At 35.9% G+C, this 16,672-nt stretch overlaps 1 protein-coding gene across 3 annotated transcripts in view; it reads right to left on the reverse strand.

Annotated features, from left to right (window-relative positions):
- LOC127649626 (phosphatase and actin regulator 1-like) overlaps positions 1-16,672 on the reverse strand; it is a 66,869-nt gene that overhangs the window by 18,816 nt on the left and 31,381 nt on the right. For all 3 annotated transcript variants that reach the window (XM_052134839.1, XM_052134838.1, XM_052134837.1), the window contains exons 3-6: positions 16,192-16,272; positions 13,600-13,719; positions 9,503-9,706; positions 4,588-4,828 (exon numbers count right to left, since the gene is read on the reverse strand). In XM_052134839.1, the coding sequence (XP_051990799.1) occupies positions 4,588-4,828; positions 9,503-9,706; positions 13,600-13,719; positions 16,192-16,272 (646 nt within the window). The remainder of the gene's footprint in view (positions 1-4,587; positions 4,829-9,502; positions 9,707-13,599; positions 13,720-16,191; positions 16,273-16,672) is intronic.

A 16,672-nucleotide genomic window follows, 5' to 3' on the forward strand; every position in this document is an offset into this window, starting at 1 on the left:
CTGGGTTATAAAGTGTGTGTTGGTGTGTAAGCTGGGTCAGTGACTGCAGTGGTGTAACCTCATTCACACAAAACATCATGGACTCTGTAGGAGCTCTAATGAAGATATTAAAGGAACATTACAGCTTATTTGAATTATTTAATATTTTATTTTAAATCTGTGTTATATTTGAACTGTAAAGTCATCCATTTTGAGGTGGGACAACTTTCTAGCTGGATTTTGCAGAACAAACTTAAGTCCTGTGGATGTGGATCCTTGTAAACCATGCTTTACAGATAGTTATGTCTAGGGAATCATAAAGAATTGAACAATTCTGGTTCCTACACCTCTTAACGATTACATTGTTCACAATGTTTCTCTCCCCACACCAGAAAACAGATCCTGTTGCAGCAGGCGCCTTGCTCGAGTCTGTGTTTGTAGCCTCCTAGCTGTTTTAGCATCGCTTATCTCTCCGTTTAAAGCTTTTAATCTTTAATATATGCCATTTTTCTGCACGCATCAGGTTTTCACCTGCATTATTCTCTAATCGCGATTCAACGGTGTTCCTTTTTTGTATGTGCATCCGCTTTCTATTTTTATCGCAATTTTACAGCGCACACCTGTTTTCTCCTCTGTGTTACACTGATTATTGCATTGATCTCACAGTACCACTTATCAAGAACAACCATTATGTGCCATGGGGGGGCATGGTCATGTGACTGTCTGCAGGAGAGGGAGTGTGTTAAGCCTCGTCACCTGGGTTATGATTTAACTCCTATCTCTCATTATAGTGATGGTGGAGGGAGACCTGATAAGGCACACCGTGTCCGTGTGGGAGAGAGAGTGACACGAGAGTGTGGCATAACATGTTTTCTAAGAGTGTTTGAAGTGTGTTATTAACTCTTTCCCCGCCAGCGTTTTTAAAAAAAGTTGCCAGCCACCGCCAGGGTTTTTGACAATTTTCGCTAAAATTTAATGGCCCGCAGAATATTTTCTTCCATGAATATATGAAGATGCTATATATCAAAATAAAGATCTGAGCCTCTGCTTTTAGGCAAAAAAAACAATTTTATTTTATCTTAATTTGTTCTTTTTTATTGCCACTTGAACAGAGGTAGGTTTTGTCAAAAACAACATTTCGGACAAAAAGCTGAGAAAAAGGCATTTTTATCAAACAAGTGCTTTAGTATTAGTATGGTGTGACGATCACAGTCTGTTTCTTTGATCAAAGAGTTGCGTACTCTTTCAAAACATGCGCGCGGGTCTTCCTTACCGTATACCACCTAAAACACGGATACCCGGAAAATTCCGTGTTTGGCGGGGAAGTGTTTTTTCATAAAACCCGGAAAATTCCGTGTTTGGCGGGGAAAGAGTTAAGAGCCTGTTTGAGAATTTGTATTCAGAGAGAGTGTTTTCGTTTGAATGAAGAGTCCAAGAGACAAAGAGTGTGCAGTGTGAAAAGGAGATGTAAAATATAGTCTTACTTGAACTGCTTTGTTTGACTCCTCAATTGCACACAAACTCAGTATTATCACACATAACAAAAAACAATTGCATGAGGGATTCCCATCTATCTCAAACCCTCGCCGCTCAGGAACAACCAACAACAATAAACCACTGCGGCAAGTTATGGCATCCGCTCATATTATTGCTTCCTGCATTACATGCCACATGTTTAATATAGCTTCTTCCGTCAGCAGTGAGGGATTCACATGTGATAAATGTAAGGAATTAGTCAGGCTGACAGAGAAGTAAAATGAGTTAGAGTCCTGCATCCAAATGCTAGTGAAGGTCAGTGAGAAAAATAAGCCGGTAGATACCGTTGTGGATGCGGGTGGTACATCGAGCAACACACACACACACTTTGGTTCCGGCTCTAGAGCCCCCACAGCAGGGCGTTTGGGTGATGTCTCGGCGGCATACTCTCTCAACAAAGTGACACCACTCTCCCTATCCAGTTAGGATTTGCAATCAATTCTCCTCACTCAGTGATGCACCCACTGAGAATCATGTTGAAAGAGCCCTTGTTATTGGTGTTTCTATTGTAAGGAACATGGAAATAAAGACTCCACACACTATTGTTAAATGCATTTCAGGGGAAGAGCATCTGACATCAGATACAATTTACAAGTGCTGGCTAATGCTAAATGTAGATTTTCTAAAATTGTTATTCACTTCGCCTGTCAAAGATCACTAGATATAATGTTAATGAGGTGTTTGAATTTGCAAAAACGATGTCAGACACTGTAATATGCTCTAGCCCCCTGCTCATTGTGGTGACAAGGTTTATAGTAGATTAGGGTCACTGAATTGCTGGATGTCAGGAGAATAACATAACATTTTTGGGGTAGACTTGACCTGCTAAAGAGAGATGGACTTCATCCCTCCAGGGAAGGTGCCGCTCTCTTCTCTAGTAATTTATCTCATAGTATTAATAGTGATGGTATTTGACTAACTGGGGCCCAGGCCAGGAAGCAGACAATCTGGTTAATCCGAACATCTGCTAGCTGCCTTGGGACGTCACACAAGTCAAAAACTAGAACACATAGAGATTGTATCACCTAGATTTCATTTAAATACTGTGACTGTTCCCCAAACAACCAAACACAAAAAATGTGATTGATATCAAACTAGAAAATTACAAAAAGATTTAAGATAAACATCATACAATTAGATCACTTTCATCCAAAGCACTAATTGTAAATGAAATTATTACAGATCATATTTTAGATTAGCTCTGTTTGACTGAAACATGTCTTAAACAGGATGAATATATTCATTTAAATGAGTCAACTCCCCAAGGTTATTGTTATAAACATGAGCCATGCCTGAAAGGTCGAGAAGGTGTTGCTACAATTTACAATGATCTTTTTGGTGTTACTCAGAGGTAAGGATATAACTGAATGCTTAATGTAACATTGTCAGATATAAATAAAAAATCTCTCATCTATAGTTCTTGCTACAGTATATAGATCACCAGGGCCATTTTCTGATTTCCTTAGAGAATTTGCTCATTTTCTGTCAGATCTAGTTACAGTGGATAGAGCTCTAATCATTGGTGACTTCAACATTCACATAGATAAGGAATTATACACTGGGATTAGTATTTATCGATATTTTCAACTCAGTTGGGGTTAGACAAAATGTGACAGGATCAACTCATCGCCATAATCATACTTTAGATTTAATTTGGTCATGTGGAATTGATGTTGATAATATAGCAACTCAGCCACAGAGCGATGACATCTCAGATCAGTACCTTGTCTCTTGTATGCTGCGCTTAGCAAAGGTCACTCAATCTATGCCATGTTATCAATCGGTACAACTATTCTTTCGACCACTAAAGATAGCTTCACTAATAACCTTCCAGATTTATCTCAGTAAACCAAAATTGTTTGAAGAACTTGATGTAAATCACAGAAATGATAGGTACAGTCTTCTCTAACATTCTTGATAGCGTCACTCCCCTTCACCCCCAGTTAGTTAAAAATGCAGCACCTTGAGTGCTGACTAGAACAAAGAAATATGATCATATCAGTCCAATCTTAGGGTCACTACATTGGCTACCTGTTAAATTTCATATTCATTTTAAAATACTTCTAACTACTTAAAAAGCCTTGAATGGTCTAGCTCCACAGTACGTATGTGACTTTCTATAATGCTATATTCCATCATGTTCACTAAGATTGCCAAATTCTGGCCTGTTAATAATACCTAGAATATCAAAAAAGGAGGTAGATTTTTTTCCTATTTGGCTCCTAAACTATGAAATAGTCTTCCGAAGATGGTTCAGGAATCAGATTACTCTCACACTCTGTTTAAGTCTAAACAAAAGACTCATCTTTTCAGCCAGGCATACACCTAATTTATTTATCAATTCATAGTTATGCTGCATTAGTTACACTACCAGTTAAAAGTTTAGGGTCACTTACTCATTCTTTATTATTATTATTCACATTTAAGGATAATAGTAAAGTCATCAAAACTATGGTAGAACAGAAATGGAACTATATGTATTGTGTTGTTTCTATAAGAAAATCCAAAATAAATTAAAACTATGTAATATATTAGCATCTTCAAAGTAGTCACCATTTGCACAGAATTTTCAGAAATGTACTCATGACATTTTCTCAACCAGCTTTTTGAGGCATCACCCTGGGATGCTATTAAAACAGTTTTGAATAAGTTCCCATCAATACTGGGCCTGCCAGATCCAGCTCTGTCATCAGTGATGATGACTAACTGCATCACCTTGATCAAAGGATGGACTACACACTTAAAATGGAATATGTACATAATAAATTTATTTCAGCCTTCAGTCAAATAACAAGACAATGCATCTGTTTGCACTTCTGCAGTTAATTAAGAATGCGCAACTTTAGTCATTAATCTTACAGTTAATACAATTTATTTCTGTTTAAACATTGCCGCCTAACACTTAGATTGCAAGTTTTAAATTTCGACTTTTTGCCGTTTAACCAGGGGTACTGGCCCCCACAGTGAGCCTGGTTTCCCCCAAGGTTTTTTCCTTTAACCAACATCTTATGGAGTTTTGTGTCTCTTGCCACAGTCGCCTTAATAACAATAAATTACCAAAAAAAGACTTACCTCTCCAGTCTGTGCATGGTGAGCGCTAGTGCCTTCTGGAGCTCCTCGATTATGCGGCTAGATGTGTGAACGCCACCGTACTGCAGCTGCAGCGGGTGACCATACTGCAGGAGGGGTGGGGCTTTCTGCGTGAATGACACCGGGGACGAAGAGGAGGGCGGCACATAGATCATGACTTTTTTTGGAGGTAGTGGAGGAGATAGCTTGCCCTGCGCACACGACAATTTTAACTGACAAGAGTCTGAGGACACAAAAAGGAAACATATACACATAAACAAATCTATAGTAGTATTCCCAAAATATTCATGTTGATCTAATAAAAATAGAAAGGTTATTCATATATTTTGTGTATTTTTGTTCAAATTTGATATGAACGTCCTTTGCAAATACTATTTCAGTAAACATGCTGTCATGATAATTACACTTAATATTGGGTCAGTGCAATACAGCAAAAACTACTATACTGTGATATATTTTAATGATTTTAATGATTAATCTACAATGTATACACAGTGTAGATTACATCTAAAATGTAAAGTAATCGCATACTTATTACAAATTATATAGCTACATTTGTGGTCAGACAATGTTAGATGACATGTTTTATGAAATCTATTCATATTACATTTGGATTACTTGGTTTGCATGATTTGATTATTTAAAAATAAATTTAACTGTATGAGTAAATGTTAGTAAACATGCACTCAAACAGCGCCTCCATATTTTAAATGTTTACAAGTACCGATAATTCATATTTAAAATATAATTACGTAATTAGTTTCTAACTAACACTGTGTATACATATCAATATTTAAATATTTTCTCTAAAATGGTTTAAAATTCAAAATAGCATCATCATTTTAACCAAACAGCAAAAATGTTAAATGCAAGTAAAATAGACCATACAGCGGTTCCATACAGCTATCCTCAGAGAGGTCTTTGCCATGAGGTGCCATGTTTAACTTCCAGTGACCAGTATGAGGGAGTGTGAGAGTGATGACACCAAATTTAACACACCTGCTCCCCATTCACACCTGAGACCTTGTAACACTAACGAGTCACATGAAACCAGGGAGGGAAAAATGGCTAATTGGGCCCAATTTGGACATTTTCACTTAGGGGTGTACTCACTTTTGTTGCCAGCGGTTTAGACATGAATGGCTGTGTGGAGTTATTTTGAGGAGACAGCAAATTTACAGTGTTACACAAGCTGTACACTCACTACTTTACATTGTAGCAAAGTGTCATTTCTTTAGTGTTGTCACATGAAAAGATATAATCAAATATTTACAAAAATGTGAAGGGTGTACTCCCTTTTGTGAGATGTATGTATGTGTATTATATATATATATATATATATGTATGTGTATAATATATATATGTATGTGTATAATATATATATATATAAATAAAAGAAAAGCAGATTCAAAGGTTGAAGGTTGAACTTCAATTCTAAATTTCAAGTCATCAATTGTTTGTTTATGAGTACTCGAATTTTGCAAAATTAACCAAATTCTGCTTTTTATATCCTATATATTCTCCAAATGAAGATTTTTTTTTATATACATCATCTATTTGAGCAAACTCATAGAAAATAATCACAAAAATCCAAGGTTTTTATTCAGTACTGTGGATAAATTAGTAAGGAATAAAGCTTTGACTGAACCAGATATTCAATCCCAGCACAGTAGTATTGACTTGATGCATTTCTTTACTGATAAAATTTAAATCATCAGAAACAAAAATGGAATTATGCAACCATCAGTAATAGCACCGCAAAAGACAGTGTCTCATATTATTCCCCAAGAGCAACTTCAATCCTTTGCAGGAAGAGCTAAACAAACTTATCACAACATCAAAATCAACAACATGCATGTTAGATTCAATACCGACCAAGCTATTAAAAGAATAATATGAATTCTTAATATGAATTCCTCATTATCCTCATTGTCCCAAGAAAATATAAGATAGCAGTTTTTAAACCACTTATCAAGAATCCTTGATCCTGGAGAGTTATTGACCAATCACAAATCTCCCGTTTGTGTCGAAAATACTAGAAAAGGTAGTGTCCTCCCAACTGTTAATTTTTACCAAAAAATTTTAAATATGAAGAATTTCAGTCAGGATTTAGGCACCATCATAGTACAGAGACTGCACTTATCAGAGTTACAAATGATTTGCTCTTAACATATGATCACATCTGCATTTCTCTTCTAGTGCTTTTAGATCTTAGTGCTGCCTTCAAAACCATAGATCACAAAATTCTCTTGGATAGGCTTGAGAATTATGTTGAATTTGTGGACAGGCATTAACTTGGTTTAGGTTCTATTTATCCGACCAATAACACTTTGTCTGTGTAAATGAGGAATTGTCAGATCAAACTAAAGTTAAGCATGGAGTGCCATAGGGATCAGTTTTAGGGCCTCTCCTTTTCTCCTTATATATGCTTCCCCTGGGAGACATTATCAGGAACCGTGGAACTTGTTTTCACTGTTATGCCGATGATCCCCAACTTTATATTTCCTCGAAACACAACGAAATTCCACAACTCTTTAAGTTAGTGGAGTTTATCAATGATATCAAAGACTGGATGGCTATACATTCTTTCTACTCGATTCTGAAAAAACAGAGGTACTAAGTATTGGACCAAAAACCTATAAAAATAAGATGCTAAAATATAATTTGACTCTCGATGGATGTACGGTCACATCGTCTTCAACAGATGTTATATTTGATAGCAATCGGCCCTTTGAAAACAACATTTCCAATGTTTGTAGAACAGCATTCTTCCATTTCCATCTTGCTATGATACAACACATGCTCTCTGTTTCTAATGCTGAAAAACTAATTCATGTGTTCATGACCTCAAGACTAGATTATTGTAATCCATTACTGGGAGGATGTTTAGTTATTAATTTAGTTATCCTTAAACGTAGAGCATTGAAAAGGAGCCAAGTCTGTTATTTCAAAACAAAGAGTCCTCTGTTTGTTTTGGGCTTGTTAATAGTTAAAGGTCCCACATTATGAACCAAATCTTAATTTTTTTCTTATTATTATTATTGGGATTTTGGTTGAATAATAAACTACATCTAGGATTTAATTTATGTTGTCATAGTAAGGAAAGACTAAACATATTTTATAAATCATTTAACAAGGTGATTTTAAAAACTATCTGCCAATTAATCAGTTATCAGCCTTTTCAACCACCTTAGGTATCGGCATCAGCAAAATCCACTATCGGTCGACCTCTAAATACAATATTCACCATGTAGCTTAATTTCACATCAATTGCCAAATTCCAATTGAAGAAATACACTACCCACAATCCTAAAGAGAAATCCACCAAGTATTAGCTGTTTTCATAAAAACAGGAATCAATTCAAGTCATAACAAAAGAGCTGAACAATGACCACCCATAATGATCTATGGCAGGATTTCCCAAACGGTGGTTCCCGAACCCCTAGAGGTTTGTAAGAGAACTCCGGTGATTCTTGAGAGAGAGTAGAGATTGTGAACAAAAATATGGCCTGCCATATACTGAATTTTAAAAATGGATGATTCCAAATTTTGTCTGCCATTTACCAAATAAATAAAACAAGAATACAACTTAAATCAAGTGTGTCGATTTTCCTTTAAACCAAACTTGTGTCCATAACTTCGGTGGAATTTTCATATCTCAATTAGATGAGAGCGCACTCTCTTTCTTCCTGTGCACGCTGCATATGAGTGTGTGTGAGAAGGAGAGTGAGAGTGTGCTCATGCAATGAACTGCTGGGGAGAAACTGGCATTTTTAATGCAAAAGTAATTACGTGCTACTCGACATACAAAGTTATGATGTAGCATAAATCATTTAATTATCAGCAAAACAATCTTGTTTTAAAAGTAAAAACAATTGCCTGTACAGTTAACTACTTGTCTCCTGGTTCTGTTCACTGGTGAACCGACAGGCTTCTGATGGGTTTTAAGTTTCAATTAGGCGGCCACCAACTATTTCCTTGTACGGCAGCCAAAACTTAAAATAAAGGCCAATTATACATATATAGTTTCTTTAAAAAAATTAATATTATGTTTAATTGTGTGTGTGTTTTACTACTGGGAATTTACTGCAATCTCTGATTGGGATAGAAATGCCAGTGGTGAATTAAATGATATGAAATATATAAATAAATATTATAAGACAAAACAATAGATGTAATAAAGGTTAATTAAAATATAACAATAATACAAAAAATAAAGTGCAAAGATGTAACAATAATTATATTTAGAAAGGCTAAAATTACTTAAAATATCAGGGGGCACTTCAAATAAATCATTTATTTCAAATGTTTGGGAACCCCTGATCTATGGTTCCACTTTATATCATCTTTATTTATAAAAATAATATTTAATAGGGTAATTTCAGGTGAAGAACTACCATACCCATGATCCAGAAGAGAAACAATCCACCATCCAGAGAATCAGGCCAACAAAGCCCACCAAAAGTGCTCTGCTTCGACCGTCATCTCCCATGATGCACTTTGAATGACCCAATTAATTTGCTTTCCTACATACTCAAACTAATATATTTTTTATATATATGAAGATTTTGCAATAAATTATTGTTTCTATAGTTAAATTAAACAACTTTAAATCAATTGCTTTGTTTTCAGGTCCTATGCAATACTTCGTGGGATTGTAGAACATTCCCTAATTAAAAAGGTTAAGTACGCAATCTTGAACACTTGTTGTGATTCATGGCTTAGAACTCTTATGAAAGATTTTATGAAATCCCTATGGAAAACATGAATAAGAAAACACTTCCAAAACAAAGACGGTTGAAAAAGTGAATGGGCATTGTTGTGCTCTATTTCATGGCATCAGACATCAAAGTGTGCTGTGATTGGTCAGTCAGAAAAAGCCAGGTTTAGTTCTCACCTGTGCTGTGATTGGTCATTCTGGAGAAGGGTTTGGGCGGGAGAGCTGGTGGTTGTTTGTGGATGAGTTGAGGTTTGGCAGGAGTTTCCTGAAGATCAGCAGGAAAGGTGACTGATTTCTTGTGAGGAAGTGTTAGAGATGTCTTCAGTGTTTTTTCCTGAGTGCACACTCCTCGATCCAGAGACGCCCGGAAGTCAATGGTGGCTACAAAAAATATATAAAAGTAATATTAATTACACCGACAGACAACATTTCAGTGATCTGGGAAATGATGCTACTTATGAGATGTACTAGTTTAAAAGGCCCACAAACATCACAGAATTCATTGTGAACAACAAGAATGCATTAGAAGAGCAGAATTCTCCCATCATTTACTCACCCTCATGCCATCCCAGATGTGTGACATTCTTCTGCTGAACACAAACAAAGATGTTTAGAAGAATATCTCAGCTCCATATCTTCCACATTTTCAGAAGTAATACAAAAGGTGTGAGTGAGAAACAGATCAATATTTAGTCCTTTACTATAAATGTACACTTTCACAATCTTCTTGTGTTTTTGGCGATTTGCATTCTTCTTGCTTATCACCACCTACTGGGCGAGGAGAATGGGAGGAGAATTTATAGTAAAAAAGGACTTGAATACTGTTCTGTTTCATACCCACACCTATCATATCACTTCTGAAAATATGGATTTAACCGCTGGACATATGGATTACTTTTATGCTGCCTTTGTGCTTTTTGGACCTTCAAAGGTCTGGTCACCATTCACATTATAAGAACCAACAGAGCAGAAATATTCTCCTAAAAATCTATGTTTGTTTTCAGCAGAAGAAAGAAAGTCATACACATCTGAATTATCATTATTTAAAGGAATGTTCCGGGTGCAATATAAGTTATGCTAAATCAATTTCGACTCGACCTTTTCTTTAAAAGAAAGCAAAAATCCTATAATGGAAGTGAATGGGAGCAAATTTAATAAAGATAAAATACTCACTTTTTCAAAAGTATAACCACAAGACATAAAGGATATGTGTGTAAACATGGTTTTAGTGTGATAAAATCACTTATAAACCTTTTCTGTGTAAAGTTATAGCCAATTTTACAACTTCGTTACCATGACGATGTATTGTCAACAAACCCTAATCCCCTAAAATGACTGTAAAAATGACAATTTAAACAACTTTATAGATCAAAGTTAACAGAATAATTAATGCAAGTGCTTTTATAAAATTATAAGCTTCATATTTCTGTTTAAACCTGCCAGAAATTGGCCACATTCACTTTCATTATAAGTGCCTCTATGTAACATTGATTTTTGCTTTTTTAAAGAAAAGGAGGAAGGAGTCAAAATAAATTATGGTAATCAACATTATGCCACAAATGCTGTCGATTGAGCTCAACTTGTATTAAACCCAGAACATTCCTTTAAGTGGACACATTTTTCACTTCATTATCGGAGTTAATTAAAGAGAGGCTGCAACAGAAGAATCCCTTTGATGTCATATGAGCATTTTATGCTTCTTAATTATCAGGACGTGCTCTCTGAGGGAAAGACAGATAACATCCAGATAACAAACCGGTTGAAAAGAGTTTTCATAAAAATCAGTGCACAGAATTAGCATTTAGTTTTATTTTTGATGTCCTTAAAAAAAACACAGTGAGTTTCTCCTTGTACCCCTGTAGTGCTCTAGTCATTTCTAGGCCACGTCCACACTAATCCGTTTAAGTCAAAAACCTCCATTTACAGTTTCTAACGTTATCGTTTTTAAAAGTATACAGCTATAGGAGAGTGTTTTCGAAACTCTCGGCGGAGGAAAACAACAATCCAGTGTGGACGAGAGTCGTGAACATAACAAAATGATTGCGTTTTCAAATGAAACCCCATTTATCTGCACCTAGGGATGGCCCCACGATATGATCGCGATGGTAAAATTCAACAATACCGTGAATATCGTGATGATTTTAATGAGCTTTTTATTCACCCATTACGTTTTATTGAGTGCATCAGTAGACTCATTTCATGATCTTTCAGGGCTGAAAAACGTATCAAAATAACATCAAAATGGAGATATGATCATATGTGATTATTTTAATGATAAAGGCAATGATTAAATAGAGATAAAAATGGTCTGTGCGCTTTAGAATGAACCGGTGACGCGCTGATCTGTGTGCACGCGCGGGGGCTTGTATTTGTACATTGTGAATTACTGCAGGCTCAAGCATTCACGCAATTACAAACTATGAAGTTACATGAAGTTCACAAGATGCGGCACTCTGAACTGTCAAACAAACATCGCTCTTCCTGTTTCAAGATAAAAGCTGCTGGTGAAGGGGAAATAAACACGACTGCAGCATCAAAATAAAACCCCAGTTTAGGGTGAAGTAAATAGCACAGAAATACATAACATTTATCTTTAACAAATCTTATCCTGAAAATAATAATAATTCAGTGTTATATTATAATAATCCACAGTAATAATAATAAGATTTTTATTAAGCTTCAACATATGATTGATTGTATGTTAAATATAAGTATCAACGTGCAAATCAGTGAAAATGAATACATTTTACTCTCCCTTGTGTTAATTGAATGAAAAGCTGTGGGAAACATGCGTTCATCATTTTAAATAGATTTGTATTTATTGCCTTAGAAATATTCATTCTACATGGCTGCAATGGCTGTAGAGATGAAATGATAGTTCCTCTGATAAAAAAAAAAACAACACTTTTATGCTATTTCAGAGCAAAAACATAATTATTGAGATATATATATTATATAGAATATTGTCAATTTGATGAAAAATGTAGAGATATAAATTCTGAAGCCATATCGCACAGCCCTATCTGCATTTTTTCTGTGTTTCATGAATTGTAAAGGGCTCGTGTAGTTTCACGAATCCACATTTTTAACCAATAGCATAAAATGTTACACATTGCAACATATTTTGGCCAAGAACCGCTCACTTAGACAGGAAGAGCCTGTCTGACCAACAACCAGCCATAGTTCACTTTGTTTTTACGTGCAGTTTAGAGTAGAGGTAGACCGATATATCTATTTTACCCTCGGTGCCGATAGTTGCTTTTTGGTTATCAGCAAAAATAAAATACAAATATGCTGATAGTTTTTCATCATTTCAAAATAAGAGTCTTTTTTTTGGGCTTGTTTAACTTAAAAGTCCTGTGTTATGCACCAAATCTGAATTTTACCTGATTATTCTTGCACTTTTGGTATAACAAAAAAAAAAAAAAACCTGCAGCTGGGATTATATTCATTTTGGACACTGTCTTTGCGCGCCAAAGTAAAGAAAGATTTTTTTTGTTTTGTTGACATTCTATTTATAGATTTTAAAAACTATAGGCCGATTGACTGGTTATTGGCCTTTCCCACCACCTTAGTTATCGGTATCGGCAAAATCCACTATCGATCGACCTCTGGTTTATCTGAAATACATAAACTCACAACAGAAAAAGAAAACATTAAAAGAAATAAGTCTAAAATGTGGATCAAAATTTCTATACAGTACATCCAAAAGCAACAAGTACAAATTTCGGGGACATAACTCACACTGTAAAATACAAAATGCAGTAAACAATATACAGTATTAACACCAGAGATAAAATACTTTCTACTATCCCCTCATAACATGAAGACACAACTATAAGTAATAGGTCATATGGTAATTTCACAAAAATTGTAAACACTGTCTCTCTTCTGCGCTATGAATATCCTTTATTGTTTTGAATGACCCATCTCAAAGAGAGACAATAACACTGACTCGACCAATGGCATGAGTTGAGGGCGGGACTATATGTTTGTTCGATCAATGGCAGAAGAGGGGCATATTCAGAAAGCTGTTTTGAAAACAATGTTTAATTTCGCAATTCCGTTTGATGGCACTTGTGGGGCTGGGGCAGAAATTTGTTTGCAGGTGACACTTGCGCTGATATTTTCCATCTAAAGCAAAATATGAAGTGTGCCTTCTGTGTCCAATTACAAATGGACACATATTACAGGGTGCTATGACACAATTATCATATATTAGATTCATTATTCTACATTAGCACCTCGTGAGACCTCACTGAGGACACACTCACCCGACCTCTGTGCATCTGTGATCTCTGCAGTCCTGTCACAGTCTAGAGCACTGGGTAGAGACCCTGTCGTCAGCCCAGTCTCTAAACGCCCGTCCTGATTCACGACAGGAACCCTGCAGTCTAACAGCACAAAAGAAATCAGTCACACGATTGTTGACCTGTGCCCTCTGTTCTTTACCGCACTTGTTCTAAAAAATGGGCCAACACTCAAAAAAATTAATAATTGGAGTCCATTTGCCATTGCATTTCCCATGTCTTATGAGTTATAATCCTGTCATATCAAAATAGCAAAAGCAATTTCCCCCTTTGATATTTCACTTCCTCTGCATCCTGTTAGGAGCCTGCCAAAATTCAAATGGAAATTCCCTTTGCACTTGCATTTCTGATGCCTTACACAGACACCTGTCAATCAGTTTTGGGGGTGGAAGTTTATACTGTGGGGCATGTTTTTAATTTGAAGTGATGACAGTCACAATCGAACGCATATAGAGCGCCATTGTACAAAGGGGCTTCAGTTTGTTCCTGGGGAGGCAGCAGATGCCTTAACTCTAAACCCACCCTAATCCTAACCATATTGGAGCTTGTAAGGCTGAGTATCCTGCAAGGAACAACCAGAGGCTCCTTTCTCCCATTGCGCTAAGCCATCAACTAGGAGGCGCGATACTTTACAAAAGTGAAGCAAACCATGCGGGAGATTTCGGACATGCCCAGCGCGTATTATCGTTAATGCCAAGAACATTCTACACAGTGTATTACAGAAAATAAAGAGGAAAAGACCAATGAAACAAAATTAAGAAAAAATAACATCAAGAATAATTGAAATATCCAAAGAGGGGCACTATACTGCGAAAAACGTTTACGCTTAAAACGTTAAAGTCTCCTTATACAAAAGTAATTCATAGGAGGTATCGTTTGAAAGATTAGAATCTGAATTTTTCAGAGATATCTTCACTTCTGCAGTTACTTAAAATAACAAAATAAGGCCTCAAAACATTCACGTTGAAAATTAGCACCCCCCCAGAGGTAATGGGGTAGAAATATTTATATAAAAATAAAAGTCCTTCATATAGCACATAAATGGACAAGTCATATTTCAAATGAAAGCTCTCGTTAATTTTGTTGCTCTTATACCAAAGTTCCAAAAATTTTCAAACGAATCACCAAGTGAAAAATTCTTTTAAGTCATCAAATACAAACGTCTCTTTTATGCTCCAATTATTGCTGCTGTTACTGCTGTTTTTTGCTGTGTTGAATAGCAAAAAACATTATATCTGCCTTTACATTAGAAAGTTATCTAAACAATTAGCCATCGTTTACTTGTCTGTGAGCTAGCTTGGCTGAATAATCCAATGTTATATCTTACATGTCCAGAACAATATATGCAATCCAGAAGGAAAGGCATGCAAAACCGATCATCAGTAAATATGTTTTCGACTCTTGATTGCAAAGGGGAGTATTTCTTCTAATGACACCTAGATTAAGCTTCTAGACAACTCAGAGGTTAAGATATTCAATGAAACAGCAAGGGTGGTGCTTGAACTGAAAATTAGACTTAATGTCTATGGACGAACACAACTTTGTGGGCTAAAATGCATAATTACATTTCTGTTTATCTTAAAATTATAAACACATACAATATTATTTATGAATAATTGGAGTCTTTTTTTCATTTGCTTCTTCCTTACTGAGCAGCTTTTCAGGGTATGTCGATATAGGACTCGTTTATCTGTGGATATAGATACTTGTCTACCTGATTCCTCCAGCACCTTCACAATGTTCTTTGCTGTTTTGGGATTGATTTGCACTTTTTGAACTAAACTACGTTCATCTCTAGGAGACAGAATGCGTCTCCTTCCTGAGCGGTATGACGGCTGCGTGGTCCCATGATGTTTATACTTTCGTACAATTGTTTGTACAGATGAATGTGGTACCTTCAGGCATTTGGAAATGGTTCCCAAGGATGAACCAGACTTTGAGTCCACAACATTTTTTTCTGTGGTCTTGTCTGATTCTTTTGATTTTCACATGATGGGGTTATAGGCATCACCCAATGAAGCTCGAAAGTAAAGCCAGTTTAGAAATGTCCTTGTGTATGCCCCTTTAAAAGCACTTAGCCCATTGAAAAATAAATTTCTATTTGTAAAGAGGCACTGAGTTTGAAGGTAGGCCTTAAACATTAACAATATAAAGGCAATGCTACCAAATACTAACAGTGTATGTAAACTTCTGATCCACTGGAATGTGATGAAAGAAATAAAAGCTGAAATAAATCATTCTCTTTACCATTATTCTATACATTCTTAAAATAAAGTAGTGATCTAAGACAGGAATTTAATGCCAGGAATTGTGATAAACTGAGTTTAAATATATTTGGCTAAGTTGTTTGTAAACTAGTGACCTTAACTTTATGACTGACCAGAAAGAAGCTGGTTGTCATGACATCTTTAATTATATCAATTAAAGTCAGCAGAATGATGATGCGCTAGGTATCTTTGAGCACTGCTCAATAAAATCAGTGACAAGTACAAGATAATCATACATTATCAAGAAGAAAGGTCATTATTTATGGGGTCAGAGGTCAAATGCACAAACCTCTTTGAAAGATCTCTTTGAGCACACCTCGTTTGATGAGCTCTTCTCTGCTCTGACGCATGGACATCTTCTTCTCCAGAGCTGTGGACACACAGACAAACACCTTCAGACACATTTCCATAATTTCCTTTTCAAATAATGAACAATGACTGCATAATATCCAATTCACACATCTGAAATGTACTCTTTTGAAGCAGTGCTTAACTGGTGTTGTGTTCTGAGAGGGTTCAGCCCATGTCAGGATAATTGTTGTACATATTGTTTGTAATAATACATAAATCATTTTGTTTACTATAGTAGGATAAACAATTTTGAAACTGTGTTGGCTCACCACATGATGTCCAATGTAAAATATTTGTCCTGAGGCCAAACCAGTTGAGAACCACAGCTATAAGTGAACCATTATTATTCACCACACGTTCTTCCATGGGATCTCACATTTTCAGAAGAAAAGAGAAGATAAAAAGTGCAGGTGCTGCAG

Source organism: Xyrauchen texanus, chromosome 9, assembly GCF_025860055.1.
Source record: "Xyrauchen texanus isolate HMW12.3.18 chromosome 9, RBS_HiC_50CHRs, whole genome shotgun sequence".
NCBI lineage: Eukaryota > Metazoa > Chordata > Actinopteri > Cypriniformes > Catostomidae > Xyrauchen > Xyrauchen texanus.